This window comes from Athene noctua, chromosome 8, assembly GCF_965140245.1.
Source record: "Athene noctua chromosome 8, bAthNoc1.hap1.1, whole genome shotgun sequence".
NCBI classification, from domain to species: domain Eukaryota; kingdom Metazoa; phylum Chordata; class Aves; order Strigiformes; family Strigidae; genus Athene; species Athene noctua.
Window position 1 is genome coordinate 18453755 of NC_134044.1, and position 26347 is coordinate 18480101.

Consider the following 26347-nt stretch of genomic DNA (forward strand, 5'->3'; position numbering starts at 1 on the left):
AGCAGGACAGTTGAGCCATTGTGAAATGCCATCTGCAGTGGATCAGACAAGTCCCATTGTCTCTTTTACTGTAGCTATCTGCAGCAGTTGCCAGACTTGACATCTGTGATGGCTGTACTGCTGAATTAAGTACTTTCTAAGCTCAGAAATTTAGAGAAGAACTGTGTGGCTGTTTGGTTATGTGTATTGTAACACTAGGCACATATCTCATGCTTTTGTCTAGACACGTTGTTGACAAAGGCTCTGTAGATTGAAACTGTAGTTCAATATTTATTATATTATGAAGTATATGAAATACTGTCCAGCTTACTGCACAGTTTCTTAGGTAGGTAATTATGACACAGATGATAGTTATGTGATACATTCTGCATACTTTTGTGTAAAAGTAGTATATTCTGATGTTTTTCCATGCATTTATGTTTACTTAAGGAAAAGTTTGTGGGACAGTGTTTTTCAACCAAAACACAAGTAGCAGAAAGTGGGAGTTGACATTAAGCAACAAAATAAGAGACCATTTTACAGTTTTCTTTGCCAAAATTTCTGTTAGGGAAATATTTGAAGTATGGGTATATACTTTGTATCCGAATAGCTCTTAAAACACTAGGCAGTGGCAGGTGGACAGCTGAGTGACAAGTACAGTTGTAGTTGTAAGCACGTGCCTCCTGTTCTATGTGTCAAATGCAGTATGATGCTTTCTAATATGCTGAGCTTGTGAACACACTGTGACTATGCTTGCTAGCTTATTCTGCTTTTGTTCTGTAATAGCCAAGAAGCTTTTGGTGGTGCTTATATTACAGTAACTAAAACTATGTGTTTGACAGCCATGAGGAACTCTATTCTGGTCGTCCGTATGGAGCACTTGATTCTGGCTTCAATAGCGTGGACAGCGGAGACAAAAGATGGTCAGGGAATGAAGTAAGTGTTGCAGCTTTGTTTTTGTTGTGTGCAGTATTGTACAGGAAAGAGAACTAATAAGTATACATCTGGAAACATACTCAGTAGGTAACATGTATATGCTAGTGTGCAGGTTGCCTTGAGCCAAAATTATTTGTTGTTTTATTGGGGAAAAACAAGCATAATTTTGTATGGGATGGACACAAACTTGGAAGTAGTAAGAGATGTATAAAACAGTGCATGAGAGATTAAGTTACTGGAGCATAAAAGATGAGAAAAATGAGATTCCTCATTTTAAAAAAAGCTTATAACTATCATATTACAATGTTGAGTCAATTACAATTACTCCTGATTAGTGGTTTCAGTAAAATAAAACTGAACATGAAAATTAAACTTCAAAAATCAGATGGAAATTTTGTCATCTCTCATTGCAGCTTATTTCAAATGCTAAAATCTGCTTGTCATTTAGAAGCAGGAAAATGGGATCTTTTAGCAAGGAGACTGTCAATTATTCTTTCCAGAAAGAAGCTCTCTTTTGCTCTTGGGACAACTACGAAAGGCAATAGCCAAGACCTAAAGTGTTTTAGCGAGCTATACTCTGTAAGCCTGCTTGCACTCCTAGCTTGGTTTTTGAGAGGGTTCAAGGAGTTTCCATCTTGGGATGTTTACAGGCGTTTTTCTTGACTTCACTGTGTGTTTTTTAAAGCCAACAGATGAGTTCTCAGATCTCCCTTTACGTGTGGCAGAGATCACTAAAGAACAGAGACTGCGAAGAGAAAGTCAGTATCAAGAAAACCGAGGGAGCACAGTCGTAACTAATGGTGGAGGTAAATAGTGATCTTTGGCTAACAGTATTTATTGTCATCGTTATTGAAGTTCTACGATGTTTGCTATAAAGAGTAGGTTGTCTAAAGAGGGAAAGAAAGAGAAAGATCTGGGTGGAATTATACAAAACCACTGTTGTGCAAACTGTAAAAATGTTGTATTAAGGATGCTACAAAGCAAAATCAAATAGCATCAGAATTAGGATTATCTAGGAAACATTGTGTCAACTTCTGCATATGTGCTATGTTAAAGTCTCCAACTGCTTCAAAAAGTGCTTTGGAATCTTGAATTTTGCTGCATGGACTTCTGCTTGAGCTACTGGGGAAAATTTATAGCTGTAGTAAATTATCAGTGCTCTATGCCAACTACTGTTTGTATGAGATGAGCAATTTTGTCAGGGAATTTCATATTTCTAAGTAGCAAAAGTGCCTTGTTCAGCAGTCTGGGGTTTTAATTCAAACTTGCAAGCTAAATAGGAGGGACTGATATTTGTGAATGACGTTGCTTATTTGCACCTTCTCAATTGGTTGTCCTGCAGTCTTACAGCAGCACCCTCCTATTTGTTCAAGAGGTGATAGCACTTTCCTTGTTTCTTGATCTCTGCAGTCTGTCCTCCATTTTAATTTACAGTAATCTGCTGCTACCAGTGTCTCATCCTGTTTATGTCCCAATTTTAGCATTCTTCCAGGCTTGTTTTTTTCAATCATTCCCTCTTCTCCATTTTTCTACACTACTTATTATTAGATCTCAGCCCCGTATACTTTGATGAATTTTTCTTCTTTCTCAGCTGCTCCATTTTCCATTTCCCCTAACGGCTACAATTCGTACTCCCTGAGTATCACTATTCCATGCTACTCCATGACCAACTCCCACTTCTTTTTTTCTTCCCTCCTCTTCCCCCTCTTTGTCTTTTGCCATCTTCTATTCTTCTCTGCCACAGTCTTTTGTTTTCTTTGCCACCTTCTAAAATATCTGAAACTTTTTCGTTGACTCACACTCTTTTTACATGTTAACAGACAAAAAATTCAGTTCAAACAGTTAAATTCTGGCAAAGTTGGAATTGGAGACATGGTGTCCATGGGAAGCTCTGGGCAGCCTTAGTAACAGGTAGTGCTGCCAGCTCTGCCTCCAAGACTAACTTTATTTTGTTCTTTGGGTTTTGTACACCAGGGATTTCAAAATGTCTCACTAGTCTTTTAAGATGAAGCACATTCAGTTAATGAGTAGGAGTATCTGAGGGGCACAAGCCATAGCATGAGGCTGTCAGTGATCCACGAGATCCTTTCCAATTTTGTGTTCCTAACACAGATACTAATGTCTTTCACCCTCTACTGTATGATGATGATGATGATGATTATTATTATTATTTACGTTTAATAAGCAAGGCTGGAAAGAAAGGGTTTTTTTGTTTTGTTGGATTTTTTTTAAGATTTGAAACTGAGATGGAGATTTAATGAAGCCAAAGTATATAGGAATGCTGTTTTGGATGGTTGTAGTAGCAGAGGAGGTGGCTTTGGCAGTAACAGTTGCTAGATTGTGTGGTGAGGCAAAGAGAAGTCTGTTTTAAACAAGCAGGAAAGGGGCGGAGGAGTAGAAAAAGAATGTCTGCAAGAGTCTGGAGCAAGTTTGGGGAGAGTTTTAAGAAAAAGAAAGCTCTAGTGCTCAGAAAAGGAGCTTTCCCCTTCATCCCCAGCACAGTTTTTTCACCAGGGTAGTTTGCTTAATGTCGTGACTCTCAGAATCTCTGGGCAAAAATGTGTAAAAGCAGTGACAAGTGAAAAAATTGCCCTACATAATATCACCCACACAAGGGAAAATCAATACTAGTCAAACTGTGCTATTTCTTGCTCTCATTTCAGTGGTTTCTAATTTCTAATTCTTTAATTTAAATAAAACTGCAGATGCTTTTATATTGTTTTAGAGGGGTTTTGTTGCTTTCTGCACTGTCCTTTGTTATTTCCACTTTTTATATTTATTGCATTTGCATTCAGTAACTTAGACATGCTGCCCTCTGTTTTGTTGTTGTAGTAATAAAAATGGTACAAGTATCTGTCATATCCATTCTAATTTTTCTGACAGAGGTGAATTAGAAGCAAGAGAAATGATACAAAATGTACACAAATCATTGTACAGTCTTGGTGTTAGCTGACAGATTTTTGATAGATAGTTTTTGGTATTTTATCATTGTTTCAAAATTTGATATTTAACAAATGTTAGTGGGCCTGGCAAAATCTAAGAGCTTTTAGGCTGAGCTTTCCTAGACAGAAGAAAAACAGTATGGCCTTAGTTCCTGACATTGCTTTTTTTGTGGGTTTTTTTCCTCTCTTGTTGGTTATCTAATTATGGGTGTTTTCTGTGTGTATGTATGTCAAGTGGAACATGATCTCGATCAGATCGACTATATTGATAGCTGTGCCACAGAAGAGGAGGAGGAAGAGGTGAGGCAACCCAAGTGCATGGACTCAGACAGCCTCAGCTCACAATTCATGGCATATATTGACCAGCGGCGAATCTCTAATGAGGTGGTGTGTTTTACTTAAATTAAATTCATACACCCCAGGAAAACCTTTGCGATTATATTAATGCTGCTGTCCTCAGAGGTTTTCTTGGGGTTTTTTTTTGTTTGTTTTGTTCTGTTTTTTAAAAGAAAATAAATAGGTCTGATCTGGAGGAAGGCACAGTGTTGTGCTTTGTGGAGGGTCAGAGCTGGAGTGTTAAACTGCTCCCAAGTGTCCTTTGGGATATGTGAAATAGGTCTAAAGCAGCCACACTGTTTTCCTGTCATGTGCGTTCTTTCAAGCTTGTGCTTTAGGCATATGTGAAGTAAATGTTTTTTCCAAAGGAGTGCTGTCTTCAAAAAACATTGAAGTTGATGCTTCCAACTGGTATTTGGTGATACCTAGAAAAGCGTTAACATTCACTTGGTAGTACTGAATATATACTGGCTTTCTCAAGGGAAAAATATTGGTTGTTATCAGTGTAAAGATTTAGTACAGGAATTTTGCAACTTCATTAATTTGGCTGTTCATGTTGATTATAAGTTATCTGCTAGTAAACTTTGTCTTGAGCATCCCTTTTAAGTTTAGGCTAACTTAAATATTCATAATTTTCAGCCTACTTTTTGCAGGGAACGATCTTGCTCTCTTACTGTTGAGCAAGGTTCTGAACCCACAGGTACAGACTCAGATATGCATATATTCACCTTTCTGAACAAAAAAACCCATCTGTAGTTTCAGATAAACCTGGCATGAAACTGTTCTGTCAGTAAAAGTATACAGTTGAATGAACAGTAGATAAAATTACTGCTAGACAGGTTAGAAAGTTCTCCAGCTTTTTACAAATGTCTAGAAACAGGTGTGAGTAACTCTGGACATTGCCCTGTTTTCTGTCCCAGGAAAAATAAAAATAAATAAATAAATAAGGGCAAACTTAGCATATAATATCCTAATAATAGCTGCTTTTATTGGCTGCTTACTGTATCCAAATGATGTCCTGGTGCAGACAAGGGCAATGATACCAGTTATTGTCACTTTTTTTAATCTCATGTCATTTCATTGCTTTCTAGCTGCTCAGGAATTAATGTACCTTTTAATAAAATTTACTAGAGTTGCTTTAAATTGTATGAATTGCCAAAACTGGAAGGTGCCTTTGTTCCAGCTGTAGCAACCACTGCTGCAAACACATGGAGAAAACTGTTCCCTGTTAAGTCATTTGGATGGCACGCTTCTGGAGAGTGTCCTCAGAAACTGAACCTATAGAAACAGATTTTCAGCCACATGATGTTTCCTTCTGTGTTCTGTCATTCTTAATTAATACCTGTGTACACAGCTACACAGTTCTGTGGTTCACTGTACATACTACATGAATAACCTAAGAAAATCTTAGTAGTTGATAGACTTAAACTATTGTGCTGTGATTCAAATGTGTCCTTTCAAAGTTTTGTGCATTTTGAAGCAGAAAGATATTTGCTCTTTGAAAAAAGAAAAGTGTATGATTAGCATTCATGTAGGAGTCTGATTCCTATTTTGTGCACATTACGGTTTACTGTGTTTAAAAATCATTGACATAGACATCTGAGAGATGCATTCATTTTGCTGATCTCCTAAATTAAATATCAAATCACAAAAGCTGATGCCACTTGCAGCATAGACACAAGAGCAAAACTCAGAAAAGTTAACTATTGGCAAGGACTCTTTGCTGCAGATAATGAAAAGGCATTGATCAGCATCAAAAGCTATTCATAGGGATCTATATATTCATACAAATTAAACTGTTTGCTGTTAAATGAAGCAGTAGTTTCTCTAAAAAGACAATCCAAAACACTCTGCTACTTAGGAAGGCTAACTGTGCAATGTAGCAACATGCATACAGGCATGAGTTAAAATTGGCAAGTTAATCTTGAAGAGTTTCCATTTTCCTATGTTAATGGGTGTCAGTGAAAGTTTGAAAGTAACATTAAGGGCAATATACTTCTGTTCCCAATGGGATAAATGATTTTATAGTTCAAATTAAGCCTGCAGTATTCTCATTCATCCCATGTTTTGCTTTCTTTGTCCCTCTGTGTCCTGTCTTTAGGGCGTCATAAAAAAACATCAAGAATAATATCCTGTATTTCTGAAAATCCAGACTGCTTTGTATATATGTTCTTATATATGTTCTTCAGAGCTTAACTACATTTCTTCTAAGTGACATTAATTATTTTCTACCTACATGTATTTCTCTGCATGATTCTTAATAGTGGAGGTTTTTAAACTCTTAAATTTTTCAGTAGGCATATTTAATCTTGAAACTAAAGTTTATTTAAATTGGAGGAAAAAGTAAAAGTGAGCTTGCCTACTTGGAAATTAACATCCATGGGTTGTGTTTTGTGGTTCTTTGTCAGGTATTTTGAATACCAGTAGTTACAAATGTTGCTCTGCAAACATTAAGGTAGAGTTTTCTGAGTAAGTTGCTAACTATGTCTTCTGTGTTATTTTGATTAGGGCTCACCAGTAAAGCCTGTATCTATCAGAGAGTTTCAAAGAACAGAGGATACACGACGATATTTGCATCAAAACAGGTAAAAATATGTAGTAACAGTAATTTTATCTTACGTTTCATGATGAATGCAGATTTACTGAATGTGCTTAGAAAATGACATTTTCTGTTGCTTCCAGAAATGTACATGGCACTTTTTTTATAAATTATTGTTCCGGATTAGGAATTTCTATTCTAATAATGGCAGTGACCAAAAGACTTGGCTGATCTAGACTGATGCTCAGCTTTAAATCAGTTGAAATCTGCCAAATTAAAGTGTATACTTTTAAACTGATTTAATATCTGCTTTTCATGATTTAATTTGTGCTTTGATTAAATAGTTGACTTGAGCTATATTACACAAGACAGAAGGGATAAACATACTTGTACTGCAGGTTTAGGGGAAGCATAAACAAAGTTGTGGAGTATCTGATGTGCTATGAGGTCACATTCTTGATTAACTCTTGGTAGCTGTATTACTGTGGAGCTCTAGTTTAATTTAATATGTTCTTTTCTGTGCCGTAATCATGAGCTTACATCAGGGGAAGAAGGGATAAAATGGGACTCACTGCTGAAAACAGGTCACTTAATTTAACAAAGTAGACTTTTTGAATTATGTCTATACTCTTTGATGATTACTTGGCTTATTGGAGGGAATGCTTATATGTAAAATATGGGTTGAAGTTGGACAGATTATAAATGAGGCAGTTAAGTTTGAGGAAAGGCTTTTGGTTGTATAGTTAAAAGAACAGAAGATAAGCAAATGTATAGCTTCTTGCTAATGGAACTAAAATCAAAATTAATAGAACTTTTAATATGCCACTGAAGCATTTCAGTATTCTGTGGAGTGAAAACAAATGTGCAAAGACTCAGCAGAAAATCAGCTCAAATTGTACTAGGAATGTTTAAAAAAACCAAAACCAAAACAACAACTGCTAGCTGTAAGTATGTAATCACTTACACTGTCAGTAGGAATTTTTAATGCCATTCTAAAATGGCACTGGAAGCAAATGAGTGTGTAAATTTTTCTAGAGTTATGGCAACATTTTAATAGACACTTTGAAATGTGCAGATACAGTAGCTGTACTGATATAAAGGGTAACTCCTTCAGCTTATATCAGTGTTTCTTATCCTGTAATGTCTACGGATAAGGCATAAAATAATACAGCAGTCTGACACGTTCTCCCCAAATAAACTGAGTGTTCTTGGTTTGAAAGACTGATTTTTTGTTTGTTTGTTTATTTATTTTTCTATTTGAACATTTGTGGTCAACATGGTTAGACTTTACAAACACTGGATTCCATGACATATCTGAAGGAAATGAGAAGGCTAGTTAGCCAGCAGAGCTAGACAGATTTTAGTGATGAAGGAAGTTGTAGTTCACTAGGGCATCCAGAATTTTAAAAATTTAACTTAAGGATGGCAGCAGATCTTCATGCAGAAGTAGTTAGTTGGTGATTTAAATGACTTGTAGTTTATTCATATTATGCTGCAGCAGAGTGAAATTCTTACTGGGGCACTAAAAGCAGGCCATGCTGTTATTGCCTTCAAAACTGTGTAAAAACAGCCATATAACAATGAGTAATTTTTAAAATTTTAAGCTTGTATTAGTCAAATATTTCACTTGTGGCAACCACAAGCTGTAAACTGCTTCCACAATAATTCTGTGCAAATGCCTTGGCAGGCAGCCTCTTTTTTTTTCTTCAGCATGCCGGAGCCATTAAGACTCTTAGGTTGGATGTAATGCAGACTTCATCTCAAGAGTATTTACATTAGTTGATTTAATTCAGTAAATACAGTTTGTGCATCTGGACACACTGTGGTGCATTCCTGATACAACAGAGCTGTGTGTACTCTGGTCTGAATACACTTCTTGGCACTCAGTTGAACCTAGGCCTGTATGTTCAAAACAGCACAGTAATGGATTTGTCATGTGCATCAGCACTAATTTAAGTACCAGAGGAGACCTGTAGCATATGGATTTTCCACATCTCTTAAGTTTCTGTGTGCAGAATAGGTAATAAGTCTAGACAGGCAGTAGGACTGACATTTTTTGGAAATTCCATAGGTGCCCCAGGAGCAAAGGTTGCAGAGTCCAGGCTGTTGAGCATAAGCTATTCGATTTCCATCAACTTTCTTTCTAGGCAGCAACATGTCAGGGGACATGCTGAAGACTGTGGACACTGGGAATTGTTTCAGTGCTAGCAGCTGCCTTCTAGAAAGAGCTACAAAATTTCTCTTATTATTGATATGATGGAAAAGAGACAGATGGGCTATTGTTTACCTTGTGACTTTGATGGCTTGTATCACTGACAGGGAGTCATCACTGGCTTGATGGAGTGAGCAGATTTGTTCTGATCAGAGGGTGCTAATGTTTAAAAATAATTCTGTTCTTTGCAGAGCAGAATAAGGCCTACAATAAGCAGAATATAGTCTTAAAAGAGAGATTCCATCTTTGTACATTTTGAAATCATTGTTAATTAAGCAAGTTACCTTAATTTGAATCACAGTAGTTGGGATCTGACTTCGTATCACAATATGATTTCTTAGTCATCCTGAATTTCACTTCCATGGTATCTGAGGCTAATTGTCCAGGCAGTTACTCTCAGAAAAACAGCTGTAAGCTAGAGAAGAATTCACCTGACAGTAGTTTATATGCATCAGTGGACAAACCCCCTTCCACCTGGTGTTTACCTGCAGGGATACTGATGAATTACGAAGACCTGACACTCTAAATTTGATGCAGGACAGAGAGCATCACCAAGTACTAAGGAGTTATGTGGACAGGACAGAGAGGTAGGGAAAAGAAACATACAGTTTTTACTGATTCATTTTATTTATTCCCCCACCCCCTCCAAATAACCATAGTAGCCAGTTACTCCTCTAAATGAGGATCATATAAAAAGTTCCTGGATTGGTTGCTTAACCAGTGGGATTTGAAGTACTGAGAACAGAATGGGTATAAAGTACTGAGTATCTCAGTGCAATAGGCCAAACAAACAATCCCATTGGTACATCGTGAGCTGTAGAAAAAATTTATCTCAATTCAGGAGAAGAGACAGAAATGACTGCACAAAATCTGTCATACGCAGTGAGTGGTTATTGTAGCAGTTGGTTTAACAGCTTTGCTTACTAAACTTCTTTTTTGATGAGATACTTGTGTGTTGCTGATGACTCATGTATGAAAATTTTTTTATATTTAAGATAAAAAGTATGCTTACTGTCTGTTTTTCCGTTTGTCAGACCGCTGGCTGATTCACCTTACTTTCTCTCTCTATCAAGTCACCACAGTCAGGTAACACGTTGAACTCTACTATTTTATTCTTTTGCATGAATTTGATGCAAAACCAAACTTGTTAGCTGTAAGACTGTTTCTCCATAACCCATCTGTTTTACCCTGTGTAGCTCTGTCTTTACAGCCCAGTGCACTGTTTTGTTCCAGGTGCCTAATGCAGATCCTGAGCTGCACCGCAGGCACATAGAGCGTACCCGTCGGGAGGCCCAGCAAGCAGCGCTTCAGTACGAGGAGGAGAGGATGAGAACAAAACAGATTCAGAGAGAAGCTGTCCTTGACTTTGTTAAGGTACCTCCTTTTAGCACCTACTTGATACTTGATCTTTTCTGAATCCCTTAATTAAATTGCCAAGATCATTAATACTTGTACATTATGCTCTTGGGCATGCATGGCTCTTAATAAAGAAAATAGAGAAATAGCATTTAAGTTCATTCAGTGTTGGTGCTGTAGCTTAACATAGACCAAACTAGAACTGGGGAGGAAGACAGAAGAGATTCATCCAAAATAGGATTGTTGCAAATAATTACATTTTTTACATAGTCAGCCTCATTCTTTCAATTTTGTCATTTGCACAGATGTGACAAAATTGATATGAGAAAAAGGGGTCTTTATTTGAGAAGGCATAGAGGCAATTTAATTTTGAAGACAAATTTGGCAGAGCAGTCATACCCCCAAGAAGATAATGTTGCCTGATCTATTTTGGTATTTTATGATGCATGATTAAGTTACCATCAGGTGAAGCACAGGTGCAAATTTATGGTACATTAGATACTCGCTGGACACTGCATCTTTGCTTTCTCTTTCACTACATTCAGTATGAAGTGTGCTGCTTAACATGCAAGCTTTTTTATATGCTAGTTGACTTAAATTTATTTTACTGTTTACTACTCTGATGACCTACCCAAATCTTGACATCACAAATTTAAGAAATGTTACAGTTAATATTTGGGCTTAGGGTGGTCTGCAGAAAGGAAAAGAATGTTTTATTGCATTTATGTAATGTATAAAATTAGTTTAGAAAAAGGGTTTTAGCTGACTGAAAATAGGCTTTTCATTAGCACCAACTAATCCAGGCCCCTGGCAATGTTTTGTAGAGAAGCTGATTTTATTAAAGGTTTGGCTCAGTCTTTAAGTTTAAAGACTTCAGATATTTAGCATGCGTTTTGTTCATTGATGAGCCTTTTGGGGTTTTCAGGTTTGTTTTTTTTTCTTCTGTTGCCTTTGTTATTCATGAGCACTTTATTCTCAGCAGTTAAATTCCTCCCTTGGGTTATATTTTGGGTTTATTATGCATCTTTAATATGCAAAAGCAATTTGGGGTTGTTTTCATATGGAATAAAGGCTGGTTTTTTACTAATAGTGTCAGTGAAGTTTTAGCTCAGTGGAAACTTCCAATTTCCACAATGCATGTTTAATTTAAAAACTAAAGCTCTGTTTTAAAACACTCCTAAATTATGCTGCTTTGTTCTGAGCTTCTGTTTCTCTGTCACATTCTTTTAAATCGGTCTTTCATTTTTTCCTTTTCCTCTATAGCAAAAAGCATCCTTAAGTCCTCAGAAGCAAAGTCCTCTGGATAGTGAGGTAAGAGTCCAATAAGAGTATTACTAGGGATGTCAGCACCTGAACTCTTAGCTCTCTCCATCAGAAATTATTTTCCTGCTTGTGGAGAACTCTCCAGGGCTGGGTTATAGCATAGATTTTTTTCATGCTTATTATTAAGCCTTGGGTTGGGGTTTTTTTGCTAATGGGACCAGTCTAATATTTATTTCTGTTCATGTAGATTGCCTGTCCGAGTGTGTTGTTTTACTGTTTCTTGTATGTTTTCTATGTTCTACACAGAAAATATATTTTATATTCCATTTGAAGATGCTCCTTGTGAGCAGTACAGTTCACTTTCTAATGGGAGTATTGGGACAAGTGATTGTGTTGTAGTCATCCTTCATCAATCAGTTTTCTCCCAGTTTCCTATCATTAGATCACCAGCTATCTCAGAAAGATGAAGCATTGGAATTTTGAGGGCTATCAGAAAAAGAAATAGATTTTTTTTTAAGTTTTATTCTAGGTTAGGTTTATAATGAAAACCAGTAAGTCAGTAGGGAACACAAATCATTCAAGGCTCAGTCTTCTAGAATATACAGAGCTGAGCCAATGACATCTGTTCACTCTCTGCATCAGATTTCTGCATAGTAATAGCTCTTCCACTGCTTGCCACCCCCACTTTCCTCCAGAGGAAGCTAATTCACTTGGCAGTGTTAATCAGATCAAAACTTTTAATAATGTAATGAATATAAATAGTTCTTTAGCAGCATTTTCCAACTAACTCTTTTTTATTAGAAAATTACCGAAACGTGGGGTAATTGAAATAGTTTTTGCTCCTTTTCCTTCTTAATGTTCTTCTGTTCTTAATTTATTCTTTTAAATGGTCCTTTGTTTTACCAGAGTAAGAACTGTGAATACATAGTTGTCTGTATTTGCTTGAGACAACACAGAAAGCAGAATAATTGATTCCTTAAGTAATACGAATACACTATAATTCATGGAGCATGTGGCTATATATTCAGTTACATATATTTTATGTAATTTTTAAAAAAGCCTCACAGTGCTATAAACAAGCAGTACATGTTCCAAAATGTCTATCTGTTCACATAGTGTGTGTTTCTGACATTCTGTGTGTTTCTGACATTACTCCATCTCTCCCACCTCCCAGTGTCCCTTTCCATCCAGAAGGTCTCAGCATACTGATGATAGTGCCTTGTTAGTGGTAAGATCCTGCACGTAATGGCCTTTTTATGTGGCAGATTCTAGAACATAGAAATAACAACATGTTGTGTTTGTCTCAGATTAGACCAAGTATTTTAGAGCTAATCTAAATAGCATAAAACATGACCATCTACCTTGAAAAGTAGCTTAGCTGTGAATGTTGATACTTGTACTGTCATCTATTTGTCAATAATATAGTGATGTTTTTCCACAAAGTAATTAAAGCTTATCTTTTGCTGAGAGCAGAGGAAAGTTACTGATAGTAAAGAACAGCTTCTAAAATTAAAAATTCACCTTTAGTTGTTCTGGTTTGATTTCTTCTCAGTTTAGCTTGCTTCCTAATTGATGTTCTCTTCAGTGTTAAGTAAGCAATTTTAATGCTTTGAGTATGGCCTTCAGCTTAAACTTGTCTGTGTCCTGCACATGGTGGTCAGAAATACTTAGTCTCTTCATAACCTTATCATAGCACAGGGAAAAACTGCTCTACATGTGAATGCTACAAATCATGAAGTATTCCTCATACCTTTTTATTATCAGTGAAGATGTCTTAAAAATAATCTATTTTGAACACTTAGCAAAAATAAAAGCATTTATGTACTTAATTCATGTTTTATGCTATTTCTTCCTTTATGGCATCTTAGTGATGTAGCATAATTTAATAATATAATTAATGCCATAATCCATATCTATAAAAGAAACATACACCTGATTTGCCTGCTGTTGCATGACTGCATGCCTTGGATTTATTTTCTTAATTCATGTGCTTCCTTTATCTGCCTAAATATTCTTTAGGCAGTTCTCTCAGTTAGAATATCTCTCTCCAGAACATGTTCGTCAAGATATTTACTGTCTCTTTATTCAGACTTTTTGGTTTTTGTGTTTTCACATGACTAGCACTGGGTGGGAGAGAAAGAAAGCTTATAATATTAGAGAGAATTAGTGATCATGCATGCGCCTGTTTGGAGAAATCACAATTAGTATATTAAAATGTGCTTTCATATTTAGATAATAAACAGGAGAATAGTAGTGGTTTGGATTAAGTGGTGTTACTCTGTTGTCAGTGAATTAATTTTGGAATGTATTTTAAAGATACCTTTAAGGACCCAATTTCTATTTGATTGTGTGATCCCATAATTTTCAGTGTAAATTAATATATAGAATTTTACGTTACATGACTTGGAATTTCCAGAAATCATTTTGAAACTGGCTTCCATAGTTGTTTGTTTCCTTTGTGTCTTTAGCCAAGTTACATCCTTGCACTTCACAAAAATGTGGCCAGGCTGGTAGGGAAAGACTGAACTAGATTTAAAAGCAATAATTTCTGTAGTTTTTCTTCTGATTCCTTGTTCTTTTCAGCAGCACTAAACTATAATAGTATGTGTAATACTGGGTTTCTGAACTGCTGAAGTATGATCTGCAGCTCTACTTTGTAGTGGAAATACACGCTGTGTCTAATGGTGACATATGCCAGGGCAGCTGTTTCTGGCAATTATTGTAGCTGGAACATTAAGCCCATGCTAGCTCATGAATTTTAGCATTTTTGTTTCCACAAATGTGTTTTGTTCAACAACGGGGAAATGTTCGTTAGGTTGCTTAAAAAAAGAAACTGTCATAAGAGTTGAAATTACTTCTACGTTTTTATATTGTTGCATTTCATTTGACATTTTCCCTGTCGTTACGGATTTGAAATTTATCCAGGTCTAATTTCTGAGGATGGTTTTTCCCTCCACTGAAGTAGAAAGGCATTTCATATCAAAATTCTATTCAATAATGCCAGTTTTCAGTACACATTTTCCATTTAGAGTTTCCTCTCTTTTACTGTCTGCACAAAGACTGCATGCAGTAGTATAAACTTTACCTTACAGAACTTCTGGACATTGAAACTTAGAGATAGGTTAGGGTTGGTTTTTTTAAAAAAAAGAGTTCTGCTAGATTTTCCACTAATTGTTTTAGCTCTATGGTCTGGGAATAACAATTTGTGGCAAAAGAGAATATTACATAGAGGTATAGTAAAAGATCTTTTGTTCAGCTTTTCCCTCCCGTCGTTACATCAAAGCTCTCTAAAATGAGCAGTTGCTTTTCTTCTGCTCCAAACAGTGTTTTCAGCTCAGATGTAAGGAAAAGATTAAAAAAGCAATAGGTCTCATACATAGTTAGAAAGCCAGTGAGCTTTCTTTTATTTTACTACTTCCCTCTTCTGGTATTGTTACTGCTTTAACAAAAATTTTCTTAAAACCAAAATTAAGTTGAATCTCCTTTTTTAAATCTTACATCATGGTTTTTTTGGTCTTCTCCTTGTTGTCTTTGACCACTAAATAAAATTAAAATGTATTCACATTGCACAGGTTACTTTGACCATTTCCTTCTGTTTGTAAACCATTTCAGGACAGTCTGTTTGAACTCACAAACTGACTATCCATACTTCCTATAAATGTTTCTTCTATATAACATTCCTGGGATTAGAAGTGAAGTGTGATTTGGCTGTAGTACTTCACTGGACACGGTGATGGATTTATTTGTGTTGACTTGTAATTGCCACACTAAAAAGTTGCTGAAGAAATGCAGTCAGTGGCCTCTCTGAGAAAATGGCTGTATACCTCGAAGTTTTATATTAGTCATGTCCTCCTTGTTACTCTTACAAGGGTAGTCCCATTTGTTACAATTGAGTTTATTTCATAGAAGCAATCATACAATGTTTGGGTTGGAAGGGACTTTAAAGATCATCTAGTTCCAACGTCCCTGCCATGGGGGGGTTGAGGTGGTATCAAGGCTTCAGACTTGGCTAATGATTTCAGTCTTGATTGCTTATGAATCTCACTTTTTCCCAAATATCTTCTTGTTTTTTCTATTACTGTCCTTTACAAGGTGAGTACTATGGAATGAAAACAAAACACAAACATCCTCTCAAACTGCTGTTCAATTCCTCTGTTGTGAAGCCAGTGAAATACTTGACAAGCGTCAGGCAGTTGGTGTGACCTCTTCCTTTGATAACCTTTGTGTCACTGGTGCCTTGTGCTCCCTTCATTGCATTGTGTTTTCTTGTTGCACTCTCAAACATGGCCTGAGGCCGTTGTGTTACTGCTAGCACGTGGGATTTCTCAGACATTTTGAGTTAAGGCTTTCGGGCACCAGTGTATTACAATGGTATGGGTAAAGTAAGCAGGACTTAAATTATGCTAACTTGTACCCTGGAGTTTTCTCTCAGACCATTGGCATCCATTTGTGTATTCAAACATTTAATAATCAAAGTCCCTTAAAATATCCTTATTTGGTTCGTGCAGAGTTCTGATTGGGCTCTGCTTTGGCAGTCCCTTTATCTACAGTTGTTTCTGGCACAGGGAGATTTCTCTGACATCAGTGCTAGACCTAGAGACCGAGGCATATGCAGTAGGGTGTTGTTAAATCTGAATTGTGGCATCCTGGTTCCTTTTGTATTGTGTCTACCTTTTCTTACAGTTCTCTGCCTCACTTCTTCCTTTCTTCCTTCTCTTTCTTTCCTTGCTGTCCCTGACAGAATGGCTTTGAGCCTCTATTTGTGTTTGAGATTGACAGTAACACCAATACCATTAAAAGAAGGCCAGGGACTCGCAAACAGGTGAAGAGCATGCAGTGTGTTGCTGTTGTGATTGTCCCACCCTGTGCTGTGCCATGTTCCCCTTCCCTTCACTCACTGTTGGGTACATGGATTGTGACAATTTCTTGTTAGTCTCTGTCAAGGTTGCCTTGCTCTTTTCATACAGGAATAAACAGTTATTTTAATGATACAGACCACCTACTTCTGTTTTATTTTACTGTTCTCATATACTAGCTAATGTTTTGCTTAAGTCATGTGATATTTTGAAACACTTTAAAAAAAAAAAAAAAATCCACAATTTTTGCTCTGCACTGCTGTGGAGAAAGTCTATCTTGAGGATCAGCTGTGAAGTCTGCATAGGGCCTAAAGATGTTTGTATTTAAGGCTTGCCCTGACTATAACCTCTCCATCTAGTCCATCCTGTCTGTATGATTCTGAAGTGGCAGGATAATTGCAAAATATTTTGAATGCTAACACTCCCAAGCGTGTCGTTCACATCTGTAGAGTTCCTAGGTATCATTTCACGTTCTTTTCCTGTGTGGAACTGCCACTTTGCTATTTGAATGCTGTTTCGGAAGGTATAGTTTCATTCTTGAGCCGTTCAGTCTTCAGATTTGAATGTTTTGATTGTGCTTTCAATAACACACAGAATTTGGCCTTCTAGATCCACCTGTCAGTGACAGATTGGCATGCTGGGGCTCCTGTTCTGTAAACATGAAGAGTTGTTTATAGGGTTGGTTTTGATATTGGTTATAATTGAAATCTGGCTGCACTTTGTGACAACACTTCTAATCTTCACACCGACATCTTCCCCAAGAGCTGGATTCCACCCACAGAATCTTACTCTGTGTGTAATTCACAAGGATCGGCATTAGGTGTTTGTGGCAGACACAGTGTGTATTCTTGAGTCTGTTTAGATGTGGGTTTCTCTGATTTTACAGGGTTGATAGGAAAGTAGCTTACTAAAAATGCGTAACACACTAGAAGCATTAAAAAGAAAGGTATTCATTTTTAATAGTGGCTCAGAATGAAATGTTGTAGGGTAAAATTTCCTTCTGTCTCATGGCACAGGTGTTACAGTAGGTGTTACTGAAGAAGCTTTTACCTCACTTACTGTTCTTAGTTCTGCTTTTAATGTCACTGTGTTGTGTGTAGAAGAAACATTGCACTTCCCAAGCTTATTAGCCAGAAAGTTGAGGAGCATAGGAAAGCTTTAACTGTAGTTCAGGAAGTATGTATCTGTTGCCTGTTGAGTGTTTCCAAGAATGTGATCATGATCACCTGTTCCTTTTTAACGTGCTTACTGCATTCCACCTTTGACCTGTCAGCCGTTTGCTAATACTGCTACTGCCTTTTCTTTCTTTCTGCATTCAGTCACTCTCAGGGTTGAATCAAGAAAGCTGTGCTACTACCCTGCCTAATGCCTCTACCTTCAGTCCTGTCAAGGTATCTCTTGCTATTATCATTCACCAGTAAAGCCAACAAAAAGCTCTTGGATCCACACATCTGTTTTAACAGGTGTTAGTCTGTCAGCTTCTAATGAAAAGTTCAGGTAGGGTATGAATCCGATTTACCTGATTAAACTGTAGTAGATATTACCTCATCTTAGCTTTAGGCTGTGTCTACAGGAGGCCTAAGCTATAAAAACATGGTAACCAGTCTCTGCTCCGAGGGTTTCTTGGTTGTCTTTGATGTTATTTCTTCTGTACAAGATCATTTACTCTTGACCAAGTTGAGTTCATCAAAAGCACTCTTGTATTCTTTACCAGCTTACTTTTGAATACAGATGTCCTGTGTCTCTTTCTCTTCTGTGAAAACTGCTATACTGAATTCACAAGAAATCATTAGTCTGTGCAAGCACTGTAATAAAACCACAGTGTGTTTAACTGGGGAGAGTGATGTTCAAATAAATAACAGTTTTGCATTAGCAGAGATGTTGAAGAGGTGTATCCTAACTGGTGCTGCTGTAATGCGAGTTCTGCATGTTGTTTAATTATCTGTTTTTCTGTGTCCCCTTTGCAAAGAGTACTTTGAAAGTCTTGTTTGGAAGGAAGAGTAAACAAAGATCTGTCATTGCACAGTCAGTGCTGTTTCATCCTTCTTTTCCCTCAGAAAAAAAGCAATTGTGTCATTTCTGCAAAAGATAAAACTGTCAGTTTTTGCAGAGATGAGACTTGGGGAACAATAAACTGTGGTTTTTCACATTTCTGGGTTTTTTCTTGAAACACATTTAGAAGGATGGAGCCTTTTTAAAAACGCATCAAATTAAAATGTAGTCACAGCTTTTCTAGATTAGGACCATTTATACTCTTATGGTTTTTTTTGTCCACAGAGTGATGACAGATCTACCATCTCCCCTGGCTCACCCTCTACTCAGACAGGTAACAGGGAAGGGAAGAAACATTTCTGAAAAATAAGATCAAGATGCCTGCTTGCTTATTGGTGCCGTGAAGAGAAGGGAGCATATGTTCCCATCTCTGTATGTGGCACTGCTGTGTTTGAGAATGTACCCAGCTATTTGGGTCTCCTTAATAACACACGAAGAAAAAGACACCAGGGGTGAAGCACGTCCTCAGGCCAGAGCATAGGGTTTGGCTGGTTTAGGCCTTCATACAGGCTTTGGCACACAGATGCATTCAGCAACAGTCAGAACAGTTGTTGGCATTGGTATGTGGAATGTGCTTTGCATGCAAGTGTCCTTGGAATTGCCTTTTCCTGCTCTGCACTTTTATCATGCATGGCTGTAATTTATTTTGTCATTATTATATTAAAATTTTTGTTTTGTTCTTTTTAATTACCACATTGCTGAACCCATTTCCTATTTAAACTCTAACCGTTTCCTTCTTCCTCCTTTCCTTTCCTGTGCCTTTCCACATTTGTTTAGTCCACCTTTCCCCTCCATATCCTGGCCATGCAGCCCCGCCTTCCTATAGAAACCCTCCCCAGCGACCTGAGAGTTTCCTTTTCCGAGCAGCTGTCAGGGATGAAGCAAACAAAGGTAGGTTATATAGCTCAGAAATTAGCTATTTTTGCTACGTTGTATTAACATCTTCATTACTTTGGTTTTGCCCTTTCTGTTACTTCAGGTCATTATCATCAAAACTACTTTTAGAGTTCCATTTGTAGACACATGGCATTAAATAATTCGTGAATAAGCAATTTTTTATTTAGAGCTGCCAAATACTCTTTTGACATACTTGTGGAAATGTGAGAATTTGTTCTTCCTGGTCTGTGCTTACATCTAAAAAGATACCAAGAAAATGTCACAAAAGCCTTAACTGATGAAGACAGCTTGATAAATTTGGCATTGCACAGTAGCACATAAGAAAATTGTGATTTTTGTAGAAAGACTGAACTGTTTCAACATACTCCATCTGGCAAAACTTTATCTTCCTTTGTGAATGCTTTTTATCCAACAGAAAGAACAGAATCTAAACAGAAAGGTGTTAAAGAACACCTCATTTAGATTAGCAGATCATTAGTTTGATTAATAATCAAAAGAGAGAAGCAGATTTGTGAAAAGGAATGCACTCTACCCATTCTGGTACGTTATGTGTGCATGTATACTACCGCGGTGAAGGACAATCATCCAAACTGTGTTTAGTGATGTTCTCTACTTCATACTGCTTTTCTAGCTGTTACTTCATCTTCTACCCGTGCCTTGTCTCCTGCTAATGATTCTGCAGATCCTAGAGTAAGACAAAACTCCAAACAGCGAGAGGAGGAGCTGGAGCTAATAGAGCAGCTACGCAAGGTAAGTGCTGCCAGGAGCCAGTATGTGGGCATCTCAGAAAATTCATTGTGTACACCCTGCTAAATCTGTCCGTGTGTTTTGCACCAAGTTCACTGAAGAGTGAACCTGTATGCTGCACAGCTGACCAAAAATAAATGGCCTTGTACAGTCTAAGTGATTCTTTCAGAGGACTGCAGTGGTATTTGCTTTGGTTTTTGTGGTGGATAAAGGTAGCTTCCTATTCTGTAAAATAAACTGTGCTGACTCCTGCTTCTGAGTGTCCAGTGACCTCTGCTTTTAAAATAAATGTGTGCTGCTTTCTTCTTTATCAGCCTTCACACTTGTAAGAAACTCCCTGGGAAGTTGCCTCACTGCCTTCCTTTTCATCTCTTGTTTAAAGCTCCTCTTTGCTGTAAAGCCCACAGGAAAGCAGATGGAGTGCAGAGACTACTGCCAGTCATGCTGGCAACATAGTTTCCTTGTGTGCTCTGGATCCATCTATTGATTGTGCTTTATCCTTAGTTCAGTGCATAACATCAGAGGAAAAAATATTCCTTATATTTGTGCTTTTTTCTGTTCAGGGCCACCACACTCCTGGTTTGTGCCTGGGTACAATGACAATACACATGAATATTGAAAATGCCATATGGCATTAAGATACTGCTCTGCTTTGCCCCAGACTTGTTTCTGGAGAGCATGAAGGGATTCCTTGAGGTGCTCTAATTAATTGTTTGAACTTTCCTAAGAAATAAGAATTCCTACTTGTTCAAGCTGATTTTAAAAGCCATAAGCATCTAAGATAGACAGAGAATTCCTTCTTTTTGTATATTTTAAAGTAAGGACAATCTTCTTTCTCGAAAAGGAAAAAGTTATCTTAAGTAAAACAAACAAAACTTGGTGCTGTTTGCAGAGCCTCTCTTCTGTTATCTCAGAATGCTTTGTATATAGTCTGTCTTCTGTTCTGCTTCCCAGATAAAGTTAATTTTTTTTTTTAATACTTCAGTGTAACAACTTAGTGAAATTCATGCAGTGTTTGAAATAAGATTGAAAGCCTGAACTGAATTTTTATTCATTTCCTTACACAAATGCTAACTACCTCATGTATTTGAAACTATTTATGCCAAGTAGTTCAGGTTTTTCTTTACAGGCAAAAATGTTGTCTTGACTTTTAACAAAATTTAACAAAACTGTGTTGTCCTCCAACCCACAAAGACAATTATTTTCACTTCCCTTGGCTGAACCGTTCTCTGAGAGTATGTAGGATTAAGAATACTGGTCCTAGACCCTTATTTCCATTACTTCTGAATAATGGTTGTATTAGTCCCCTGTTTTCATTAGTACAATGAAAACTGTTCATCGTTGAGCTCAGCTGCTCTCAGATTGTAGTTAGCTCCAGGCCACAGTAGTGCGCAGAGCTTTCCTTAATGTTATTCAGAAAGCTGCTTGGAAATGTCCTGAAGATGGACAGAGAGTTGTAATGCAAGCATTCTACCTCTTAAAAAATGCTCTGCAGAATGAAACAGTTGGAGGAAACCAGCTCTTACTTTTTGTGTGTCAATGTTCATTTTTCTACAGAATATAGAATCACGGTTGAAAGTGTCGTTGCCCAGTGACCTTGGAGCAGCTCTCACCGATGGTGTTGTTCTGTGCCATTTAGCTAATCATGTGCGTCCCCGATCTGTTCCCAGCATTCATGTCCCCTCACCTGCTGTTGTAAGTATGTAATAGTGATAGTATTTTACAAGTGTCCAAAATAACATCCAACGAAGTTCTGTAATCCAGACAAATGCTAAATATAGCATTCTCCTCTGTGAACATACATGACAAAAAATAACCATGTGTTCTGTCTAAAAAAGGTCTATAGTGTCAGTAAAAGAACTTACATTTGGCTTTGTTTCATTTAAATTGTTACTTCTAACACAGATTGTAAGAAAATGTTAACATTTTCAAGTCCTCCCTATGCTAACTTGAAAATTAGTGAAATAAGAGACAGTTCAGCATGAAAACTAAAATAGGATATTTCAAAAGACCAAAAGGTCCAAGAAGGTCAGGAAAACAGGTAGTAAGGAAATACAACATTCTTTACAATGTTTAGGATCCCACTGCACAAGGCAGTGAAAACAGGCAGAGAATCCAAGCTGATTCCTGTGTCCACATTACATCACTACAAATTCCTCTTCTTGGGAATTTTAGCAGAGCACACTCAAGCTACTTGGAGAACAGCATCTCCTGGAACAAAACAAATCTAGTTTTTGGATATCACACCTTTGCGATAACAGGAAAAAATGTTGTATCTGGGTTCTGTTCAGAGCAAGGAAGGAAGCACACAGAGAAGTCTGAAAATTTCTGAAGCTGCTTCTCTTACCCTGCCTAACTGCAGTGTTCCTGGAATGCAGTGAAGGTGATCTACATCTGGGTGCATTACTGTGTATCATGTAGGGAAAGCACCGAATTAGAGAAAGGTCAAGAACTGAGAAATAATGACAGATTATTTACCTAATCTGTATTTGGGAAAATACTTAAGGTCAGCTACTTAAAAATAGCATGGACAGCCAGATCGCTTGTTATGCACCTTTAAATTCTATGAATACAGGGGAAAAAACTGAAGATTGTTCCTGGGGAAAGAAGTTGAAACATGCATGTTGTATTTGCTTTTCCTTATTTTGGAGTCAGGCCTTGTGTTGGCTGGAATTTGAACTGGCACTTACAGGGCTGCCTCCTGTATCATTGTGGTTCCTTTCCTTTGGACTTAATGTGAACAAGCAGATGTCCTCACTATTTTGAGAACCACTGAACTGGGCACGCCAACGTTTTAGGCAGATTGTGGAATCATTAAGAGAAAAGACATACAGCCGCTATTCAGAAGACTTGCGTCATTGAGAATATCTTTTCAATGGCCTGGTTTTATGTGCTGTTGAATATTCTGCATTAGGAATTAAATCATGGCTTTGTCATACAAAACCCAGGGAAGAGGCAGCCTTTAGCTGCACAGCTCCAGGAGCGGAAGCAACATCATGTCATTCGTCAGTCACAATGTGATCTTTGTATTTCCTTCATCCTTCGGGAGAAAGATGCCAGCACTAGCCTTTACCCTGCTTCCTTGGTGGGGAAATACGACACATTGAGGGGACAGAGCAGAAACTTCACCACTTAAGGAAAAGTATTGAGCTCACGGAGCACACTGCCTGCTGCTGCGTAGACTGTGTTTGGGTAGCTTGTTAAAAGGAGCAGGAAGCTTGTGTCTCTTTAACAAGAAAAGAATAAGCTTCAAGAATAGACACAGGACAGAGCCTGTGCCATGGTATGTCTGTGTGGAGGTGTGAAAGCTAACTAGATAAAAGCTTGCTTGAAAAAATGCTAGTGAGTACAGTTCTAACAGCTACTTCAAACACAAGAGGCTTGCAAGCACCAAGCTTCAGTTGCAGTTTTCTTCCAGTACTTTCTGGTTTCATCTAGCCTTCATGGTTTTTTACCTCTTTGTTAATTGAAATACGGTTTGATTGTTTTTTGGTTTGTTTGTTGTTTTTTTTTTTATCGTAGTAATCCAGAACAGACTCCAGATTGCTTCATATCATGAAATTGCTCTGAAATCACAGCATGGAAGCCATGCGTGTGTGTTTCATTCAAAATATACTTTTAAAATTATCATACTATAATCACTAAAAGTGTTAGTCAGTTTTATATAACACCTTGTATATAAATATTGCACAACTTGGAATTGTCATCTTTAAAAAACATCCGGCATTCATAAATTAGCTTTTCATAAAACAGCTTTGAAATTTGGGCTTGCTTTTCTAAAGAAAAAGCAAATGTCAACGGAGCCTGCTTTGAATTAGACAAGCTTATGTCAGTGCAGTATGCTTTTGGCAAAGAGATTTATTAGGAGTTCAATAAAGATCTTTTAAAATCCTGCCAATTAAGAGCACTGTATGCCTGCCTCCTTTACTTCTTTGCAGCCTAAACTTACAATGGCAAAATGCAGACGAAACGTGGAGAATTTCTTGGAAGCTTGCAGAAGGATTGGAGTGCCTCAGGTATGTATTTCTGCTATCCTGATATGATGTTTCTGGTGCAGATTTGTATGATGCTTCAGAAAATAAAACCTTTGAAAGATTGGATAAGAACAAAATGATTAAATGTTTAGAAGGTTCAGGTATAAGCTGTGTCTTGCAGTGTAGATCAGACTTATCTTGTGTTGTCTTCCAGAGCAAAATGAAGTCAGATATAGTTTATCAGAGGTCTGATTCACTTACTGCTGTGCCTCACATTCATAATAGCTGATGCAATTCGGCCCGCCTCTAGAATTGCAAGGTGTTTCTCTAAAATAATTACATGTTTTCAGGATTAGATATTTGACAGCTTGAAAGTGGGATAAAATTTTGATGATGTTTTGCATGTGTTACTTTTATCCCAAAGCTTTTCATGTTCCTTCAGAATAATTCCCCTACATGAACGTCTTTACTGTCTTGCCAACAAGTTGCAGTCTTACTGGCCTTTCTCTGATGGTAGCTATCTTTGCATAGATCCTAGTTCTTTTGTTATGTACCAGTGATAGAAGTCTGTCTTCTGGTATTCCTTGTCCCCTTCTGAAACGTGGAAGATCTAGGAGATGGGAACATATAGAATAGTCCATCTGAGTCCGGTTATTCTGTTTTATGCTGTCCTGTCCTTTCCACTTTGTCTTATTCATCATCTCTCTCAATACAAATTGTTTTGATACATCATGTTTTTCTTAATTTTTCTTCTAGTGAATTAACTGATTCGGTTTCTTATACAGCTAAGCATTAGTGTTTCTGTTGTAGATGCTGTTTTCTTTCTTTTGTATTGTGAAAGGGAAAAGTAAACCCAGTGACTCATTTCCCAGCTATTTCCAAAAGCAATGTTCTTGAGTCAGTCATGCAGTATTTTCTGGTGTTTTCAGAGAGCTTCACTTGCAGGCATTTGAGCCACTGGGATTTTATGATAGGATATTTATTGAGCTGCCTGGCAATTCCACATGACTCAGTGGTGAATCGCGTTGGAACATGGAAAGGGAGTTGCAAGTGATCATCAGTACTTTAAGATCCCACACTGTTTGGTCCCCTGAGAAACTTCAGACTTCCACTCCCAGGAGAACTGCACAACATAAATTTGTGTGGGGCAAAATGTTCAATTCCATCCCAGATGTAATTTTTATGGGACTGCAGTACAGAGTAGATCACTGAAATGACCCACATGTAAAAACAAACAAACAAGCCACACAGGTATCCCGTATAAGACTCAGTCTGCCCCATCTGCTACACCTCCTGTCTAGGACCCTCCTCTGTTTCTCATATTTCTTGCTTTAATGCGAAAGAGCTCAAGGAGAGTGTCTCTGGGGAAACTTACTGAAATGCTCCCACCTGAACTCTGAAGTTGCTCTCACGTGTCTATGTTACATATCTACTGAGATGTGAAGTTAAGATACCTGTATGCAAGAATGGCGTGACAGCCTAGTATATTTTTCTTGAAAAGATGCCTGCAGGTATTTCCTTTCATTTAAATTCTAATTACAAAAACAAAAAGGCTTTCTGAAAGTACGGATCTATGTAGAAATACTTACCTTCTAAGAGGAAGGCTACTTTTTGAAAATGCTAAGTACAGGCCCCCCAGCAGAACAGCTATTTCTATAGGACTTTGCTAGTTAAAGCTCTTGCATCAAAAGAAACCGACAGCGGAACAGATTGATATGTGCATCTAGATTTCACTGATTGACAGCAGTTACCTGTGTGAAAGGGAGGGAAAAGATACACAGTGGGAATAGTTACAGAACACTTAAATTCTAATTAGTAATAGATATTTCTGCAGGATACTGCATTCAGGTGTCAGTTATACACAAATAATCCCTTGTCCTGCGGTTTTCATTAACCAAGATACATGTGGAGACATAGCTTTGGTGAGTACTCAGTGCCAGCAGCATCTCAGAAACCTGTAGCCTCTTCATTTCGCCTGGAGAAAAATGGTCTTCACTAAGGCATCTGTAAACTGCTGTGTTTTTAACAGCAAAGAATAGTTACATGCTTAAGGCGTACAGGTGACAGGCACCTCACTGAACGCTAAATATTTGCATTATGTGAGTTCTTTGCAATGGGGGTCCTGCAGATTCCTTTGTGAGAATTAACCATCTGTGATAACGCTGGAAGATGTAGGTTATATCTGAGATGTCTGACTGCTTCGTGGATGTTGCTATGGCTAACTGACTGACCTTTTTTTTCTGTCTGTTTTCCCTTCC

The 26347-nt window shown here is 37.5% G+C and overlaps 1 protein-coding gene across 16 annotated transcripts in view; it reads left to right on the forward strand.

Annotated features, from left to right (window-relative positions):
- Nucleotides 1-26347, forward strand: part of LRCH3 (leucine rich repeats and calponin homology domain containing 3) — a 69081-nt gene that overhangs the window by 35697 nt on the left and 7037 nt on the right. For 2 of the 16 annotated variants that reach the window (XM_074912168.1, XM_074912166.1), the window contains exons 7-22: nucleotides 822-915; nucleotides 1601-1721; nucleotides 4093-4241; nucleotides 6702-6778; nucleotides 9436-9531; nucleotides 9979-10030; nucleotides 10178-10318; nucleotides 11564-11611; nucleotides 12738-12791; nucleotides 16305-16385; nucleotides 17739-17810; nucleotides 18697-18745; nucleotides 19249-19362; nucleotides 20000-20118; nucleotides 21673-21810; nucleotides 24054-24131. In XM_074912168.1, the coding sequence (XP_074768269.1) occupies nucleotides 822-915; nucleotides 1601-1721; nucleotides 4093-4241; nucleotides 6702-6778; nucleotides 9436-9531; nucleotides 9979-10030; nucleotides 10178-10318; nucleotides 11564-11611; nucleotides 12738-12791; nucleotides 16305-16385; nucleotides 17739-17810; nucleotides 18697-18745; nucleotides 19249-19362; nucleotides 20000-20118; nucleotides 21673-21810; nucleotides 24054-24131 (1483 nt within the window). The remainder of the gene's footprint in view (nucleotides 1-821; nucleotides 916-1600; nucleotides 1722-4092; nucleotides 4242-6701; nucleotides 6779-9435; nucleotides 9532-9978; nucleotides 10031-10177; nucleotides 10319-11563; nucleotides 11612-12737; nucleotides 12792-16304; nucleotides 16386-17738; nucleotides 17811-18696; nucleotides 18746-19248; nucleotides 19363-19999; nucleotides 20119-21672; nucleotides 21811-24053; nucleotides 24132-26347) is intronic. The other 14 variants (XM_074912178.1, XM_074912175.1, XM_074912182.1 and 11 more) reach the window with 12 other exon arrangements.